Source organism: Rosa rugosa, chromosome 4 (genome assembly GCF_958449725.1).
Source record: "Rosa rugosa chromosome 4, drRosRugo1.1, whole genome shotgun sequence".
NCBI classification, from domain to species: domain Eukaryota; kingdom Viridiplantae; phylum Streptophyta; class Magnoliopsida; order Rosales; family Rosaceae; genus Rosa; species Rosa rugosa.
This window is the reverse complement of record NC_084823.1, coordinates 28,091,440-28,111,003: the sequence shown is the minus strand read 5'-3', so window position 1 is coordinate 28,111,003 and position 19,564 is coordinate 28,091,440. Positions and strand designations below refer to the sequence as shown.

At 38.4% G+C, this 19,564-nt stretch overlaps 4 protein-coding genes across 4 annotated transcripts; 1 reads left to right on the top strand and 3 right to left on the bottom strand.

The window, feature by feature from the left end:
• The first annotated feature begins 911 nt into the window (after window positions 1–911).
• On the top strand, window positions 912–5,033 carry LOC133745341 (uncharacterized). The gene is made up of 5 exons (XM_062173399.1): window positions 912–1,093; window positions 2,991–3,277; window positions 3,627–3,863; window positions 3,977–4,194; window positions 4,456–5,033. The coding sequence occupies exons 2-5, from the start codon at window positions 3,029–3,031 to the stop codon at window positions 4,706–4,708; spliced, it is 957 nt and encodes a 318-aa protein (XP_062029383.1). The 5' UTR covers window positions 912–1,093; window positions 2,991–3,028; the 3' UTR covers window positions 4,709–5,033.
• On the bottom strand, window positions 5,004–9,290 carry LOC133745340 (MLO-like protein 13). The gene is made up of 14 exons (XM_062173398.1): window positions 9,020–9,290; window positions 8,229–8,286; window positions 7,915–8,132; window positions 7,663–7,779; window positions 7,534–7,573; window positions 7,320–7,426; window positions 7,143–7,217; window positions 6,957–7,045; window positions 6,562–6,611; window positions 6,432–6,472; window positions 5,992–6,204; window positions 5,832–5,899; window positions 5,497–5,557; window positions 5,004–5,370 (listed from the first exon to the last, which is right to left on the bottom strand). The coding sequence occupies exons 1-14, from the start codon at window positions 9,140–9,142 to the stop codon at window positions 5,128–5,130; spliced, it is 1,503 nt and encodes a 500-aa protein (XP_062029382.1). The 5' UTR covers window positions 9,143–9,290; the 3' UTR covers window positions 5,004–5,127.
• A 325-nt stretch (window positions 9,291–9,615) lies between these two features.
• On the bottom strand, window positions 9,616–12,779 carry LOC133745339 (endoglucanase 25-like). Its single transcript, XM_062173397.1, has 6 exons — window positions 12,241–12,779; window positions 11,802–12,106; window positions 11,248–11,712; window positions 10,792–10,927; window positions 10,488–10,660; window positions 9,616–10,363 (listed from the first exon to the last, which is right to left on the bottom strand). The coding sequence occupies exons 1-6, from the start codon at window positions 12,617–12,619 to the stop codon at window positions 9,962–9,964; spliced, it is 1,860 nt and encodes a 619-aa protein (XP_062029381.1). The 5' UTR covers window positions 12,620–12,779; the 3' UTR covers window positions 9,616–9,961.
• Window positions 12,780–14,384: 1,605 nt separating this feature from the next.
• Window positions 14,385–18,933, bottom strand: LOC133743742 (ferric reduction oxidase 7, chloroplastic-like). Its single transcript, XM_062171770.1, has 9 exons — window positions 18,545–18,933; window positions 18,368–18,467; window positions 18,085–18,279; window positions 17,747–17,981; window positions 16,660–16,987; window positions 16,295–16,571; window positions 15,456–15,705; window positions 14,931–15,360; window positions 14,385–14,782 (listed from the first exon to the last, which is right to left on the bottom strand). Exons 1-9 carry the CDS (start codon window positions 18,777–18,779, stop codon window positions 14,604–14,606), a joined length of 2,229 nt encoding a protein of 742 aa, XP_062027754.1. The 5' UTR covers window positions 18,780–18,933; the 3' UTR covers window positions 14,385–14,603.
• Between the last annotated feature and the right edge of the window lie 631 nt (window positions 18,934–19,564).

Below are 19,564 nucleotides of genomic sequence, written 5' to 3'. Positions count from 1 at the left end.
TCTCGCCATTTTTTTTAGCTTGATTCCTAGTTGATTCAGGAGTCTTACTTGAACTGGGATTCATTTTCCTAGTAAGATTGGAAATGCTTTATTTTTTCATTTATGTTCATTTATGCGCCTCATTCTCCTTTTGCGTTCGATTTCTTGCATTTCTTGCCCTTTTTAGCTCATTTCCTTCGTCATTTGCTCCAATGTACCTATAAACACTAAACTAAGTTAGAAATGAAAATGTTAAGAGAATAACTTAGCATAATATGGAAAGATAAACACTTAAAACATCACATAAAATGCTCCTATCATTAATTCCAATTCATGAACATTAGTCAAAAAACATTAATCGTAATCAGTTGCAATCCTATTCTAATTCCATATGATAAGTAAACAGTTTAATGAAAATGATTAATGAAAGTGAAGTATTCTCATACCGACCATTTTCTTCTCCATTCCAGATGTCTCCGATTCATGATTTTTTCCATTCCTAATAAGTAAACATGCCATGATTGAATTTCTTAGATTGGTCAATCTGATAATCTGGGCAGCAAAAATGGAGTTTGGAGGCATAGTTTGAGAGAAAACTTTAATGCCCAGATTTTTTATCTTATAATTAGTAAATAGGTGCATAAGAGGAACTTTAAGTGAAAAATTAAACAAAAAAATTTCGGGACTGTGTATTAAGTAAATAGGTATATGTATATAAAACTTCTCACCCTATCGGCAAAAAAAGAAAGGAGTAGCAAACATCCAGATAAAGAGAGGGAAAAAAAATTGAGGTTCTAGAACTGCGCGGCTGCGGGGTGAGTAAGCGATAAAATGGTTGACCAAGAGATGAAAAGTCGTGTTGGGTTGGCGGAGTATCCATGGTCCACGATCCGCGTCCGCCCGAAATATAAATATCCAAAACAATAATAATAATAATTAAACAAATGAGACGTTGTTTGTTTGTTTGATTCTTCTCTCCTCTCTCTCTCCTCTGCTGGAGCACCTGGTTGTTGAAAACAAAGCAAGCAAGGCACCTCCGACCGCCGCCCGGCGACCATCTCCGGTGGTCCAACTCAAGCTTCCTCCGCCCGTCTCCACCGTCATAACTCATCAGGTAAACTAAGCCGACACTCTTCCCTCTTCTGTTTTCACTGATTTCTTCTTCAGCTCAAAACCCTAGCTCTCTCTCAGGACTCGGCCATCAATCTCTGATTCGAATACTAATCTTTGATTTATTCGCTTAAATCTCCTCTTTCTTGAGCTACGCTCTTTGGCTTTTCATTTCGAGTCTAATGATGAATGTGTGCTTGAAATGCGGACCTTTAATTTTCCGAGCTATTTTATCACAGCATTCTGTAAATTATATGTGCAAGTTGCAATGAATTTCTGTTTAAGAGTTTAAACTTAGCATATAGAGAGATACGTTACGCCTCTGGAACTCTTTATCACTTCCTTAATTTGCTTTTATTGGGCAAATTTTTTTGAGGTTTGGACTATATTTCCGGGGCATATACAGATAATTAAGCTGTGGAGTGATGTTTATCTTCAAAGTACTGCATCTTCAGCTCCGAACAAATTCAATACGTATGGGTATAGAGGATGCTTTTGGTAGCAGCAACCACACCAAGTGAATTAGTTATCCCTCAATTGCGCTAGGGGGCGCGGGGGAGGTTGGTAATTAGAACAAAATTTTGTGGTTGCTGTGGTTTTTTATTATTTGAGTAAGGAGAGAGGAGAAACATTTCACGTAGCGCTTACTTCTAATAGGATATAAGCTATGATGGCCTGTAACTAAGAGAAAGTGGCTTGCCTCGAGTTTGTTCTTGATTTGATGAGATTGAAGACCGAAAACATATCTATAGTTTCTCAAACTAAAATTTGATTAAGCGTGTAACAAAATAGTTCTTTTTCATTTTAATCGTTGTTATTTGTTTAAGCTGGTTTAGGGTGGCTGCGAGCATAACAGAATTGAATCATGTTTGTATCAGGCAGAGTAAGGTAATTTAATCAAGAAATTGTGGATAACTATGGTGAGTAAGGAAACTTTAGCTAATATGGAGTAGGTCGTTCGACAACCAGGATGTTGGGGTGGTGTAGATAAGCCCATTTTTCAGTCCGATGATGCATTTGGTTTATCTAAATGGGATGCAAAGGAGTGAAGAAGGCAATGGGTCATGAGGCTTAGACCCATGGCACATGCTAGTGCAGATGACAAATGCTTTGAAGATCAATAAATTAATAATGTTCTTAACAGTCAGAGGTGATATGCAAAAGAGATGATGGCTCGCCTGCAGGGTGATACTCCAAGCTTATTGCTGCCAGGTAGTGTTGCCTGCAGTGGTATTGGTTGTGGCACATGGGCTTGCATATGCTATCATGCAAATTTATCATGAGATGGGGCTTCAACACAGTGGTCATTTATGTTTAAGGTTAGTATTATATCAAATTAATATAGGGCAAAGAGGAAATTCAGGGCAGGGAGGGAGGGAAAGAAGCTGAAAGAGATAGAAAAGGATAAGGAGAGAGCAAAGTGTGGTAAACTTAAGTCTATTCTCTCGCCAGTATTCCAAGAGCTTGAAATTCTCATTTTGATCCGGCTTTGATTTAGGCAATCCCAAAATACTAGAATACCTTCTTTTTTTTAGTTTATGTTAATTTTTTTATTTTATTTTATACTAGAATACTTGGAAGTTAATAAAATGCTGCAAGAACAAGAAAATTAAACACAATATAAAATTTCTAAATTATGTTTAGAAATGTGTAAATAAGAAAGAAAGGATATTCCTTCTTGCATCTGTCATAAGTGAGATTCTCATAGCATATCAGGTGAATGAGTAAAGTATAATCATGCAATAGTAAGTACCTTCCTGGCATATACAGTTCAGGAGAGCTTCTGAGAGTATTTCACCTTTTACCCTTCTGCCTATTGCTGATATGAAAATGTAGATTATGCCAAGTGGAAAGAATTTAGGTGTGTATCTTACCCTTATTATTGCTTTCATCAATTTCAGTTGAATAGTAAGCCTTCTGCTTCTGGGGATCATAAAAGATGATGAGCTCTTCTGAAGAGTCAGGAAAGAATGCCAAGTCCGTGCATCATGTGAGAGAAGACAGTGAATATGTTAGGCTGGTTATATCCAACGAAACAAACACAGCAGAAGCAGATGTCTTGCAGCCTCAATCAGAAGCAGGGGTTAAATCTTTTTGGTGGTGGATTAGGGCCTTAGCCTTGTGCCTTGTCACCATTGTAGTGCTTCTCATTTTCTTAAAATGGGGGGTTCCGTTTCTTTTTGAAAAGGTACTTCATATTAACTCTTCTTTCTTGAGTCTTCTTATCATGTTATTGGTTCAAGTAATAATTGTCCTGTTTACATGTTTATATGTTTCTAAATTGTTGGGCTGATTCACTGGAAAAATATTATCATATTATGAAACCTCCGTGGAAGCAAATTCTGTCTGTTGACTGCAAAGTTGATGTAGTTTAGATGATCTATGAAAATTGTGTTTAATATTGTAATTCAAAGATATATCTCCACATGTGTGTTTAGAGGCATATGTATTAACTTTAGATTACTCCATAAAAAAGACATAATTTTAATTTGGCAGTTTTATTTTACCTCAAGCCCTTAATGACTTTTGTTCTTTAGGTTCTGTTGCCAATAATGCGATGGGAAGCCACAGCCTTTGGCCGTCCAGTTCTTGCCATTGTTCTCGTTGCTTCTCTGGCATTGTTCCCTGTGGTCTTGATCCCTTCTGGCCCTTCCATGTGGTTGGCTGGAATGATTTTTGGTTATGGCTTCGGATTTGTTATAATCATGGTTGGAACAACTATTGGGATGATCCTACCATATTTGATTGGTCTGTATTTCCGCGACCGCATCCATGTAAGATTTTCATTAGTCTTGAACTAATTATGATTATAGAATAGAGTGCTTTTTTTTTTTTTGGAAGCATTTCCATTTCTAGGTTTCTGATACATTATTTCTTATTTGGGCAGCAATGGTTAAAGAGATGGCCTCGAAACGCTGCAATGATTAGACTTGCTGGGGAAGGGAGTTGGCTCCATCAATTTCGAGTGGTTGCTCTCTTTAGGGTTTCACCCTTTCCATACACAATTTTCAATTACGCAATCGTGGTTACAAGTATGACATTTTGGCCCTACTTGTGGGGATCAATTGCTGGGATGGTGCCAGAAGCTTTTATTTACATCTACAGGTCTGTTCTCTATCCAGTATGAATGCTTTACTGTTCCACTTGCTCGGATGTGCGTAGTAGTGATAAGTTCTTAACAATTCCATATTTAAAAGTGCCAAAGGAATGTAGATAGCAACTCCATTTCCTATATTGATTCTGAAAATATCTGTACATCTGTTATCTCATGCCTATTTCAGCTAGTTTGGCTATGGCCAGCCCTACACTAGCTCTTGTTTCTTTGTTAAATTAGTTTGTCAATGCTTCTGTTGTATTTTTGTGCAGTGGTCGCTTAATAAGGACATTTGCGGATGTCAAGTATGGGAACTATCACATGACTACCGTGGAGATTGTATACAACACTCTATCCTTAATTGTTGCAATCGTAACCACAGTTGCTTTTACTGTTTATGCCAAAAATGCTTTGAATGAGCTGAAGAGGGCAGAGACTAGTGGTGTGGAAGCATCTGCTTCTGACCATATCAGCTTACAGATGGAGAAGCTTCCACTTGAAAAACCGCATATTTTTACGTTGTAGCAGAAACCTAGGCTTCCACTCGGGGATATATTAGTGCAGATAATTGGACTAGTGATGTTGCGAATCACTTAATTTTTTTCCTCTTACTGGGGAGGAGTTGGAGTGTTATTTTTCTTTTAATATCTTTTTTTTAACCATGTAAAATATGCAAACAAAAGAAAAAGTTAAACATAGAAATATTGACAATATCATCTTGTATAAAGTTTTAGAGAAATTTGGGAGCATAGTTTGTGTTTACGAGGAGGTAACATACTTTTGTTTAGCTCAATGTGTAGTGCACTATTGTACATGGTAATAATCAAATAATACCAAAGCTCTTGTGTTCTTTCTTGTTTGTATTATTCCTTCACCAGAAATTATTGTTTGTACAAGACGTGTACTATATGCTTATATCAAATCAAGTTTAATCATAAACAAAGCTAAGAGGATGAAGAAGGTGGCTGGACTTGACAAGGGAGCACATTTATAGTTCTTTCCATGACAACCATTTCTTGTTCTGCAACATCGACAGTTGTGGAGGCTTCATTGTTGATCATTTTGTGCATACTATGTGAGGAGGATTGCTTGCTATCGTCACGTCTACTAATTGCGTCTCCAGCCCATATATCGAGGGCACCATGTACCGTGTCATCGAACATTCCCTTCTTGAACATGCTACCCATCTTCATCCCATCATGTTCAAGCATACAAAGCTCATCAGTTCATTGAAATTGTTTTGTACAAATGAATAGAAGAAAAGTATATATAGGTAGGAGAAGGAAAATCTCAGACAAAGGGAGCGGCCTGACCTGGGTGACGATAACATACAATGGTAGGGTGCTGTAACTGCAAAGCACTTGAACTATCACACTGCAGAGAAAGATGAGAACTCAGAGTGAGTACATATAAATAAGCCATGGCTTTTATCAGAACCAAGCAGTACACAACAGTAGGAAGGCAGTTAAGGAAACTACATCTTTCATCATTGTATCTATGTTTTCTGATAACCAATGCATTTACTTATATCATAGCAAGTACCACTCTACTTATGAATCAAAAGGACATATATCACAATTACAATGAAAGAGGACGAATGTTGAAAACCCTGCTTCTTTGTTTACATACATAGGAGTAGGAATATTACCCCATAAAAAGTCTTGCGATGACATAGCCCAACTTTTCCATGATGCATGAGTGAATTCCATAGGTGCTCTGCAAAGTTCAAATGCAAAGCAGCAGTGACACTGATTATTAACTCGAATTTATAGGATAGATATATCAATCCAAATACCAAATTTACGTACCCAAATCCAGAAGAAGAAAGCAATCTCGAATGAATTTTGAAACAGAATGAAGTGGATCAAATTGAGAACAATTCTAGGATTGTTAAACCAGAAGTGTTCATCTGAAGGCCTCACTCTTATAGCTGATTCATTAGCATGTACTCCTGTTTGTTTAACATCCTGAGCCAAACGGCTGATTATGTGTTCCAATTTGGCCCCCACTAGAAGCAGAAGCTGTTATGCATCACCCATGTCATTTCTCAATTGAACTGATCAAGATTACAGACACCGCTTCACTTATCAAATTTGTTTACCAAATGATGTGACAATAAACTCAATCACGTGGACCTCATTTGTTTCTAACAAGTCATATGTACTTTCACACATCATGTGATAAGCAAGTTTGGTAAGTCCAGCATTTTCTATTAATGTACTTGATTTAGTAATTGAGGTACACTTACAATCAGCGGTAAAAATGCTAACCAAAAGTATGTGTTCCATCCTGCATATATAAGTGTGAAATCCAGAAATTCAATCTTGTCATGGTGTTAGAAAATGTACAAAAGCTCAAACTGAGATTTAGGAAATTACCGTCCACATTCAGCAACAAAAACAGCACAACAAAGAGCCACAGGTACCAGCTACGTATTGTTGATCATATTAGTTTAGTTGACAGTAGAAAATTAAAATCTACAGATATACACAGCTTAACAATACTTAGAGCATGTAAACGATGCGAGGTACTTAGTTGTCAAATTTTTTTGGATAACAATGTGTTCTAACTTTAATACATACTCCGCATCACTTAGGAAGTTAGTAGAACTGATTATCGATTGTGTTTGGCTTTGTCTGGCTAATGCAGGGTGGTCTCGTTCTTACAGCCACGTACAGGCACTTAAAGCCTATTGTGACCCTCTTTTCCCATTATTATCAATTGGTTCTGGGTTAGATGCTCTAAGTTTAAAAAAGATAATACATAAGCTTACGTGATCCCAACAATCTTTCTAAAATCAATTTCAAGTGTCCGCATCATGTATTTGTGAAAATCAAAATCAGGATTTCGAGGGCAGTGCTCCTGAAAGGAAACTGTGAGTCAGTCTCATTCATTTTGTAATAAATAAACACAATGAAATTGTATGAGAACTGCATAGAAGAAAATATGAGATATTAACCTTGATAAACCCTTGCCGCAGTGCAATGTAGTCTGACTTAGTGACAGAGCCATAAAATTGTTTGAAGAATGCTATCTACCAAGATATATCAAATGAGTGTTATAACATCTTGATAAGAATTATAGAATTCCTTAGCAATCTGAAAAATGACCAAAGAAGAGTAGCAAGCCAACTCACCATCCAACCTATAATAGCTGCTCTTCTCCAATATCCATCTGCACGTTCTTTCAAGAACTCATGATGGTGATGACGAACGTGAGCAGTACTTTGACCACTTCTTCGATCTGCAGAGAATATTATATTCACTCATACAACTCAATCAAAAGGACTAATCTAAGCACTTTCTCTATCAGCCAAAGTAGTAGACTTGGGGATTTTAAGTTCATATTACCCTTCTGGATGGAATCCTCCCAGCGCTTCCATTGTCGTATCTACATATGGGAAACCATATAGCACAAGTGAAGATGTGGAGCTTGAAATTATATCCATATATAGTCAAGTATGGTGGAAGATACATTACTCTTGCCCCTCCAAGAACCATGGTTGAGACACAGAAGATCACATGAACAACTGCTAATACAAAGATGAAGATGTGTAGATGATGTAATCCTTCCAATGATAACAATGGAACCTTCCCCTAAGGAAAACAAAAAGGACGAGCATTATAATTGTTGCAGTATTGTTATTGTTTTCCATAACAATATTGCCACTAAAAAGTTCCATTGTAAAAGCATTATAAGTGGTGGGGAAGTGTGTACTATCATTGAGGTACCTTGAGCTGACAGTGATTGGAAGTTGTTTCTGAAGACAGAAGGCGTCGACCATTGTTTGTAGAGTGATTAAGAAAGTAATGTTCAGGGGTTTTGTGCTCAGCAGTTTCCCTCTTACATGGTAGCATATGATTTGCGACATGGGCAGGGATGCATATGCGGCTTATGGAACGTTGACTTACAGTTAGCAGAAGGGAAATGAAACCTAAAAGCATCAATTCTGTTCCAACATAGGGGAAGCACAGTGATTAGGCATAGAATTACCAAAACAAAAGGAAGAACAAAGATATGAAAACGAGAGAGAGAGAGGGATGACCTTCTTTTAGTTTTTGTAAGGCTTCATATAGTGCATCTTGTTTCTCATGCAGTAAATACTGAATTTGCAAATTCCAAGACAGCAAAACATGAAAACAAACAGAAATAATTGAGCCTTGCAATGAGGTCAAACTAGTCTTTACACAATCATTCTACAACGTGCTATGTCATTTTTGTTGGAATCCTGAAAAAAAAACTCACCTTGAAGAATTTTAAGGAAATCAATGGTAAATCGTATTTGTTCACAATTGTATTACAGAGCTAAGAAGAATGTTCCGAACTTTTAAATAGCTCCACTACCTATTTCCTATTACCCTCTAATGTGTTTCAGTCTTATTTGCATTGTACTAGTTTTTGACATTTACTGATTAAGTACCCACCTTCTATATCTATGCATTTCAATACTGTCTTTCACTACATTCGTTCTATATATAGGCATTTCATTGTTTACTTACAAAATAGTATGATGATGACGAAACAAGATAAAAGAATTTACTGTTCTATTATATTTGTTTACTGTTAAGGAAGTGACAGCTCAAGTTCTTTGTTCTCCGAGCATTACTCACTTATTTGGTTGAGAATTAATACGGCCCTGTTTACATAGATGGCTCTTTATTAAGTCAGTGCTAGTTTGGAGCTCCCTGATTTGAAGAGTTTTTGTGTCCTTAATGCAAAAGATTTATGAAGAAAATGGAACAAGGGTAGGACATTCTGACCAAGAAAATCGAAGAAGTAAATAGTTTAGAATGATTGCAACTAGGATAACAGAAAGAGGGCACATAATTTAATTACCTTTCCAAGTTTATGGAGACCACGCTCGGCAAAAAGAGATAACAGAACAATGACAAAGCAAACACCTGCTACTACCCATGTTGGAGTAAACTCTAAAGAGTTGCTGAGTTCTTCTTCTGCCATGTCTCTTCTTCACACCAAAACGAGCAGTGTCATCAATCCACAGAACTAAACATCGATATCAGAGCCTTTTAAGTTGAGAAGAAAATGAACATTCTCTGTAGCTGAACAAATATGTACAGCAAGAATGTCATTGTTGGGGCAAAGAATAACATATTCTTAAGCAAAGCAGAAGGAAGAAGAATAAAGCGGGAGAAAACACAACATTAGATTGAAGATGGCCGTGTATTTTAAGTAAGGGACAGAATTTATCCGCTTAGGTGGAAAGTTGTAATCTATTGCATAAGCTGGTGATAATAGAGCATGTGAAAAGAACCATGAAAAGCCAGCATTCATGTAGAAAATTTTCTGCTCATTGCATTTCTACGGCTACCCGAAAAACATTAGCAGAAGGTAAAGAACCTAAGCATGTGCTAAATTACTTTGCCAAAGATGTTGGTATCCATCACAGAATAAATTGGGCATAACATAACACATGCGTGTCAAAGATGTTTAAATTTATTGTCAACAAATATCAAACTGTTCACTTTCCATGTTCCAAAGAATACATGATTCGTTCGTTCCATACATATATACTGTATATATCACAAAATCCAATCAAAGGGACATTTATCAATTCGTAGTGCTAGCTTGAGTCACCCTGATTCGGCCCCAGCCCAGTAATCTCTTCAAAATCTGTCCATTGCTTACCACCATCTATTGAGATCTTCATGTTACCCAGTTACTGTTTATGATGAGATTTAAGCTCCAAAGTCTAACACTGCAGCAAAATCATCTACATGTCACACAACACAAAAGAACATCGGAGACTGCTTGGGCATATCAAGGTTTCCAGGGTGCCGGAGGAGGTGGTGGAGTTGGAAACATTGGGGGAACCGCGGAGAAAATGGTATTTTTATCAATACCAACAGATTTGTCTCCAGACAAACCAACAAGTGCAAATACCAAACCTGCATTTCCAGCAAGAGTTGGCTCTGTGTAATTGTAATTAGAACGAACATCATGGAAACCATCTTTTTTGTCAGGGCCAGCCACCATGGCACCTTCAATAATATTTGGGTTTGGCTTTTTTGAGTCCCTCCATTTCCAACCCCCTTTGCAATTGTATTTGATCTTATTCTTGGGAATCGATGCAGCTCTATGGTGCACTTGTTTCGGGTAATGATTGCCAAAACCTGTAACATAGCTCATTTTCCGGGGATTCTTGCCAAGAATGTAATCAACCTGCAAATCAATGGAAAAATAAGTTAGTGACCACCATGCTTCAACAGGAGTGTCTGTTTCTTTTACATCTGTGGGATGCACCATAAATGGTTAAAGAAAAGAAAGGAATAGACGCATGACATACCTGAAACTTAGCAAAATCACGCAAGACATCAGTGGAATAGAAGTTGGGTCCACAATACCATCCAGGAGTATCAGCAGCATCAAGATAATCACTGAACAAGGTTGCTAAGAAGGCTGCATTCACCACATATTGAAGCGGTTGAGGCCTTCCATGATTCAACTGGATCAAGCCACCTGCAACATCAACATGTAAGTAAAATCTTAGATTGGAATCCCCCCACATGCTTGAATACACATGTCGATAGAATGAAGTCTTCCTACTCAAGTAGATAAACAAAATGTTAATGGAGTATGGAACACCATACCTTTGGTTCTATTAAAGGTTGTGAATATTGGCAGGTACGAGCACATGACTATGCTAGTCTGATTCTGAAATGTCCTCAAGATTTCTTCATATGGGTAACCAGGGCTCAAGAATAACCTCAAACGGGTCAGAAGCACCTAATCAAAAGAATATAAACATTGTGTTGGATAATGTTGGAAATGAAAGATATACAAAGTAACAAAAAGGGAATCACTCAGATAACCCAAATGCGTCCAACATTAATTGGATCATAGTGATTTCTAAGTGTTTGCCGTTCTTTTATATCTAACGAAGATAAGTACTTAGAAATCACTATGAGCATGACCGAATTAATGAAGATAAACTAATAATAGACCGCAATACCATATAAAATCATTTATAGAATCTTGCAGGCATCATATCAATAAAAACAAAAACACAACAAACTTCTTAGGTTGCTTAGCTCAGCTTAGCTAACCTGTGCACCAGCAAGTTTGTTGTCCCAACTGAATACTCCATAATCAGGGCCGCCCCAGAAGGCACCAGCATGCTTGGCAAGAGTAGGATGTGTTGCTAGAGTGAGATAAGAGTTATTCCCGGTGGCATAATACATCCAAGCTGCACCCCACACGTATTCATCCCAGTACCCCGTAGAATTGTAAAAGACGGAAGCCTCTGAACCAGGAGCACTGTAGAGGCCTCTTCCTCGTTCCCTTCCGAACGTGAAGAGCGTTTTGGCGCCGTGCACAAGTTTCTGCGAGTAGGCCTTGTTGTCCTTAAACACTATGGATGCAGCAGCCAAAGCTGCAGCCATCTCAGATGCAAGATCACCGCAACTACCGGTAGTAGTCACAGGGCGTTTATAATCAATGTCTTCAGGTCGAGTCCAGCAATAGTGATCATTAGGAGTAGTACTTCCTTTAGCAGTATCTCCCGACCCAACCTGTCGAAAATAAGAGAACACGGTAAACAGCAAACCAAATAAATAACAAACGGAGGGGAACCATGGTTGTCGGATGATGTTATACACACCTGCGAAACCATCATGTCGATTGTATCAGCGGTATGGTTGAAGGTCTTGAGGAAGTAATCAGCGCCCCATTTGATGAGCTCCTTTGCATGAGCTAGTTCCCCGGCGGCTTCGTACTTGGCACTGTACTCGATCACGCTCCAGCTCAGCAGAGTCATGGCGAATGACTGAGGGAAGTTGAACTTGATGGCATCTCCAGCATCATAGTAACCACCCGCCAGATCTTTGAACATGGTGCCGGGGTCACCATCCTTGACGCACGAGTTTCCCCTCCACGAAACATTATTGTGCTTCGGAAGCTTACCAGCTGAGAGAGACAGATTCGGAAATTCAATTTCATCAAAATCAAACACACACATATATATATATATATATATATATATATATATATATATATATATATATATATAAAATGAGGTAAAGAAGTAGTAGGAGACTCACATTTCTGAGCGTTGAAGAACATGAGAGCCTTGTGGAGAGCGAGAGTGTAGTTGTCCGGAGGAGCCTTGGCGTGGTGGTGACGCGGCACGGTCTTGACGATGAGGACGATCAGTCCGGCGAGCAAGCCGGAGACGAGGAGCGTCCCTACCGTCCAGATAAAGATCTTGCGGCTGACGATGACGCACCCCAGATCCACGTACTTCTTCTTCTTCTGCTCCCCGGAGGGGCCCAGCAGCCAGCTCTGCTGCGTCTCGTCGAGAGGCCGAGACGACAGCGCCGCCCGGTCGAGGTCCTGCAGGTTCCGGCTGCGGTCGTCGTCGGTGGCCGAGTCCGCCGTGTTGATCTCCAGCGGGCCGCCCCATGGATCCCTGCCGTACATGGCTGAGGTTCAGTGGTGAGTCTGCCGACACCGACAAATTTGATCCACCGACACTGGAGAGAGAGAGAGAGATCTGAGAGAGAAATATGAGATGAGAAATGTGGACTGAGTAGAATGGAAGGAGGAGAAGGGGGGGAGTCCAAGTAGACTTTTATGGGTGTGTAATAATATATTAGGAATTAAGCAAATAATTGGGGTGTGACGGTGGCTCAAAATTACAGAGTGATCACAGTTGTATTCTATACTCTCTTTTCTGTGTGTTCAAATCATGTGGGTTGCGATTTTCTTTTCTATTTTCTAATTAATAATGGCATTTGGTTTGGTGATAGAGACCTCTCCACTAATTCGACTGTGACAGTCTGTCTAATTTGGTGTGTCACGCGCGCGTTTTGCTGGTGGAGGAGTGAAAATTGCTTTTAGAAGAGGAAAAAGAGTACCAACCAACCAATGTGCTTCATTTTGCTTCAGAGTTCAGACTTGAGAGTTGAGACCCGAAAAAACAAAGACCAAAGTGCTTTCTTTTGCTTGGTTTACACTGCACTGCAGCATGGATATTAAGAAATAAAAATCTTCGGAACATTAATATATCAGTACATTAAGTAGATTAAATTTAATATATGATAGACTGACTCTATATATAATTAAATTAATTTAAATTTTTTTTTTTTAAAGTAACATTAAATAAAACAAACTTTGGAGCAACCAGAGTTTATAGTGTCAAATAGCAAGACTGTGGAGGCCTGAATCAGAACGCTATTGTTCCACGAAATTACCCTAATGACTTAAATTTGAGATAGCATCGGCAACAAAGTTTGCCGCTCTTAATACATGCTTAAAAGAAATTACGGAAGAAAGTAAATTAATTTAATTTGATTTTAAACTAATCTACTTGATATATCGGTACATCAATGTGCTGGAGACAAATGAATAATTTATGACGAGTACAAGCATTTTATACGAGATGTTTTTAATTTTGCAGATCACGAACTGGGGCAGTATATGTGTATAACGATTTAGAGAAAAAAGTGTTTTGATTGGCTGAGCTCTACCCCAGACATTCTCATAGAGAGAGAGAGTCTAGAATGTAGAATCAATCTTATTGGGAGTGGTCCAATGCCAACTACCGTTAGATAAAATAGCGTTTTCGACGCGTCCGCATTGGGTTTGGCATCTAACCTCCTCTAGTGACAAAATGCCACATGTTGCCGTTACGGTTCAGACACAAAAAATAATAAAAAACAAGTTGTTACAGTCACGAATATACCATGTGTTTATTATTATTTTTTTTGAGTAAAGTCACGAGGGCGACATAATATATTAATCACAAGTTAGAATATGTCGTTACATACTCTTTCGCTGCCGTTTATAGACAGACAATGTGCTTCTTTCTTTTGTTTTTTCTTCTGTCTCCTTTATTTTTATATTTATTCACTTTGGCAGGTAACTGGACGGAAATAAATTATATTAGACCCATTCCAATTTCAAGATACCCAAAAAAAAAACAGAAGAAGAGAAAAGCTCTATGAGTGTAACAGCTAAAGCTGGTTGCTGCAATCCAAATCCAAGTTTTAGCTTTCTCATTAATGAATGGAAAAAAAAAAAAATCAAACTCTTAGCTCTTCATGCTTTGATGTTGATGGGGCAAAGCATCTTCATTCACAGTGATTGTTAAGTTTTAGTGAATGCAGTGATGGTTATCTTGATTTCATCTCAGATGTTCTCATTCAGTGAAGCTATTCATTCCCCAAGCTAGAAAATCATCATATCTGAAACAAGTTGGAAGGACAAAATCTTATATATGTCACTGACGTTTACAAGATAAGTAGTGATCAATCCAGCTTGAATATTTTCTACAAAAATCCTGCTTCAATATTAATAGGAAACTTATATATCAGCTGATTCAAGTGTTCAATTATCCTAAAATAGGAAACTTTAAGAGGAAACTACCAAAACAGTGTCAAAAGAACACATTTTGATGATGACCCTACAAATCAAAACTATGGCTGTTGTAATGGAATATTGGGCTGTTCCATTTTCTTCTTCTTCCTCCTAGATTCTGTGACCTACATTCTTTAGCAACACTGGACTGTAGAGTTGTGGGACCACACACGAAGACGCCAACATCAACTTGAGCCGAATGTTCTGGTAAAGATCCGAAAATTTCTGCACATAGAAAAGATGGTTCAAAAGATTAAGAACGAATGATCCAAGTAAAAGCAACTAAAAACACTCTTAGTTGAGGAAGATTGATGGTTTTGGTCTGATATGCATTGTCGATTCATTCTTTAATAGGTACTTTCCGAAAACATACCTGAGAAGTCTGGTCTGCGGCCATACCGAACTGTGGCTGCACTGATCAGAGTTTTCTGGTATTCATTCATGTCTGTCGGTCTTCCATTACTCAGCACTATTTCAGTATTCCCATTTTCCAAACTCTCCTGGAATGAGGTTTTTCTTTCCCAAAGATGCCATAATCCAATTGTGAGACCTCCAAATATAAGAACACTTGCAACCATACATATCACATAAAGAAGCCCTAAATACCACCAAGCGTCTATGCTGTAAGGGTTTATGTAGAATACGTCTAACAAGCTCAAAACAATAACAAACCCAATTGTAGATGCAATAACATAAGTTCCGGCCCATATCTTGTTTCCTGTGCCAGTCAAAACTGACATGGTCGCTTCCCTGGAGACGGAGAAAACAGAAGCACTAGGAGCGTTGTAAAATCTACCATCTTCCTGCATTTTTAGAAAATGAAGTGTAAGCTACAATCATGCTTAAAAGATAAGTTACAGATCGTATGGGGAGGGAATTCATGCACAATTAGACCTACCACTGGACATTCGGATTCACGTGTGACATAGGCCTGGATTTCAATATTCAATCTATCAGAAAAATCCATAGACCCCATGTCAACTGTGGAAAGAAGAGAGAGCTCATTTGACGTTTTGATAGCCCAAACAAGCAACACATGTTGCGGTAGACAAGGTTTGTTCATCTTAATTCGATGGAGAATATCACTCAAGATAGCTAAGAATGGTGAGATCCCACTGCCTCCTGCTACCAAGACAAGTTTTTCATACCTAAGAACACAAATATACCAAGTGAGTCCCTTGACCATGAATAGATAGATTAAAGAATGGATAAACTAATCACTTCACAATAAGAATGGCGTAAAATGCAATCTAGTAACATATATTATTGAATGCCCAAGAGTCCTGAAACTTTAATCTATTAGGAAGTCACCAACAGCCTATAAACGAAAGGCAACACCACCATGCAATAGAACCCATTACTGAGAGACTAAACCTCTTAGGTTGTGGCCCAAAAGTTGCAACTGTGCTTAGAGGATCATATTAGAGCTAGTGATTTATATTTCCAAAGTGGATCCAGACTACACTGAATTTTTTATATGGAGTGCACATTTGAAAGTTTCCTTCGACATGCATGCCTAACTTGTTATATATTGAAAATCTAACTTGCCGTTTCAAAGTTCCATGATTAAGGAAATCTTTTAGATCAATCTGTATATTGCAGATGCAGTCCAGGTCTGAAGAGAAAACATTAAATTTTCTTTCCGCAGAAGAAATCAACATATCTCAATTGTCTTTGAAGCATGATTCTCATTAACTAATATGCATGCTAGTGATGTATCTAGTGTAGGAGACACACCTCAAGTAGTATGGTGATTCATGGCCATAAGGCCCCTCAACAGAAGCCATAATCTGATGAGCAGGAGTGTGTGGAAGCTGTATATCTGAGTCCTCTGCAGAAGTCTTGGAGACTGTTTCCCTTAGCTTTGTGGTCCATTCCCCAGCGGTCTTTATGAGGACTTCAAGATGATATTTACCATTCTGAGGACTGGATGAGACGCTGAAAGGATGCCATTGCAGTGAAGATATACTCTTCACTTGAAGAAAGATGAAACCAAGCGCATTGTAGTGCAAGTCTGCATCGTCAATGAGGAAAAGATTTATAGGGACAAAAATCTAATAAACAAAAGGAAATAGTTTAGTTATGCGAAGAGATTATCTTACTTGCAGGTTTTGGAAGCACCAACTTGACAGTTCCACATGGAAAGCATGTCGCTGAAACTATGTTGACAGTCTTTCGTGATTGGCAGAACCTTAGAAAGCGATCCAGCATAAAAAGAAATATTCCTCCAGCAGCTTGGCTGAAATTGACGCCACCAATATGCAAGGCCAAGAAGATGACAAACAAAACATAGAGTTGATGGGTATAGTAAAAAAGCTCAAAATATCGCTTTCTCACAGGAGGAAGTGTTGTCACCCAAATCAACAGAAAGATTCCATAGCAAATAATTCCCGCCAAGTTTGCACCACCATCACTTTTCCACTCTACTACCTGCATGAATGAATAACTAAAAATAAATAAATAAATATATACTGTATTCTATGTTTGTCTGTACTTAAGGTTATATCTATCAGGCCAGAAAAAGAAGGTAATATCTAGAAGTGGTACTTCTCACATTTAGCATAGGAGTAAACAGTATCAAAAAGATTTTGTCACAAGCTTGTAACCAGAAGAAAAGATTCATTTCCTAAAGGGTGTTGAGATTAACAATTTTCAGTGCATGGAGAAAAAGCACTCTACTGACTTATTTGTAACAAATTAAGACATTTCAGAGCTACAAGCAATCAGCTCTTGTCTATTGAAGTTATGACACCATAAAATTTACTTAATGAATTTGCAGTCTCACATATCAATTATGGTTCCTGCCAAAAAATTGGCTGAAGGGAGATAATTTGCTTATTTTGAATATGGAAATGTTATATCACGACAAATAACGGAAACTGAAAGGTAGAACTCTCATTATGATGGGTTTTATTTAAATTAGATAGATTGATGCAGATCATTGTAAGTTTGCGATAAAGTACAAAACTAGTGAACTACTTGCTTAGTACTTATCATTATTTTCCTATCCATCCACCCTCGACCAAAAAGGTGCTGGATGGTATAGACATTGCATGTGAATAGATGCAGATGTCAAGGTGTTGGAGCTTGCAAAGAGATTATAGATTGATCCAATAAATATGCAGACCAAAGTATGCATAACAGCACACTCATACAGACATCTGTGAAATGATAAAGATGAGAACTCACTTCAGATGGAATGATGCCTCGTATCGCCCACACAATCATATAGCAGAGTCCATGCATAGTAACAAGGAAGAATATGAGATTCCCCAACCATACATGATATCTGGTCGCATGCTCGAATGGTATATCAATAAGGCGGAGAAGAATTGATCCCCTTGCAATTGGGAGAAACAGGAATGCCAAGCAAGATAAGACTATCAAACCAAAGCAATAAGCCGACATTTGCAACATAAAAACCCTGAAAGGTGGAGAAGAAATTACGTCAATTTCTAGAACAACAGAAGTTGAAATGTACATCCTAGTTTTAACAAGAGTTTAAATTATAGAGAAAAGCTTTGCACCTTTTCTCTCCTGCGGTCAAATCATCACCATAGTCAGGTAACATCTCAAAGTTGGCTACAGTGTAAAAATACAGCGCCGAGAGAACAAACACAATAAAGAGAATAATGCCAATCATTTCAGCGGCAGAAACAACTCCAAGTGGTCCATCCACCAGAACAGGAAAGGTCCATAGGCTGAACTTCGCCTTCTTCTTCCTATACAGCATTACATGTACTTGAGTCAGTCACTTTAACAAAACAGACGGTGTGCAATGCAAATGGAACAAGCAAAAACATGACATACTCTTGATACTCTTCTTCATCTTCCTCGAAAAAGATGATATAGGGAACAGCAAGAAAAGCAATAGCGATAATCGGAGCACTGTATAACATCAACACACTCCCTGAAAATGCAAATAGAATCATTCATCAAAGCAACCAAACTGAGCCGGAGCAGAGACATTGAATTCGGGATTCTTACCAGTCTCTCCAAACAGAGTCCCATCGGTGGCAGCAACCCAATCAGCATAGAAAGTGGAGCCGAAGTCGGAAGGTATAATGAAGAAGAGGACAATCCAGGCAACGAATATGACCCACATTGCAGATTTGAGAACCCATTTGGCCAGTGAAAAAAGGAAGCTCCTCTGCTGGCTCTGCTTGGCATAACCTCCGGCGCCATTGGAAATAAGCGCAGAGTGTAAATCGTCCACGGCCATTGGGACACAGAATCAGCAGGAGGAGGCTGAGGTGATTCTTTAAACATGTTTCCCGGGTTGTGAGCACGCCTTTCATATGGGACTTTAGCCATACCTGTATTTCAAACCCTGTAACTAATTCCTGAGACCAGGTTAGTTAAACTGGGATATCTGAGCTATGCTTCTTCTTCTTCTTCCTTATTGGGTAGTTTCAGGACAGGTGGAGGAAACCAAGGGAGATTAACAAGTGGAGGCGGGCGCTGAAGGTTAGTTGATATGGGTTGTTGGTGCTCCGACAATCCGGGTCCGAGTGGCCCGAAGCCAAGAAATTTAGTTGGGTTTGTTGGAGGCTTGGAGTACGATGTAGAGATCGACCCTACGACTTCTAGAAGAACAGTGAGCCACGTGTGTTTTTTAGTCTTGAATCCAAGAAATAAACAACCCACGTGGTTGAACAAAATTCAAATTTACAAGTTACAAATCCATTCGAACACAAGACATTAGAGTAACCCAACAAGGGTAACACCAATATATTTGCACAACTTTTTACACAAGTTGTTACAGTGGTGGCCACTCACGATACCAGCTTCTTATTTTTGGTTTTTTATTGTTACTTCTGAACTCATGGACTCTTTCGTATTCATGAGTAGCTAAACGTTTTTGTATTTAAGGGCTCGATTGAAGCTCTAAGTATTGTTGTTTTAATATGGAGAGTGAAATCCACTTTTTTTATTTTACAATCCACACTCCATGTTTTATTTTTTAGTATACTAACATCATATTTTTCAATTCACACTACAAAAATA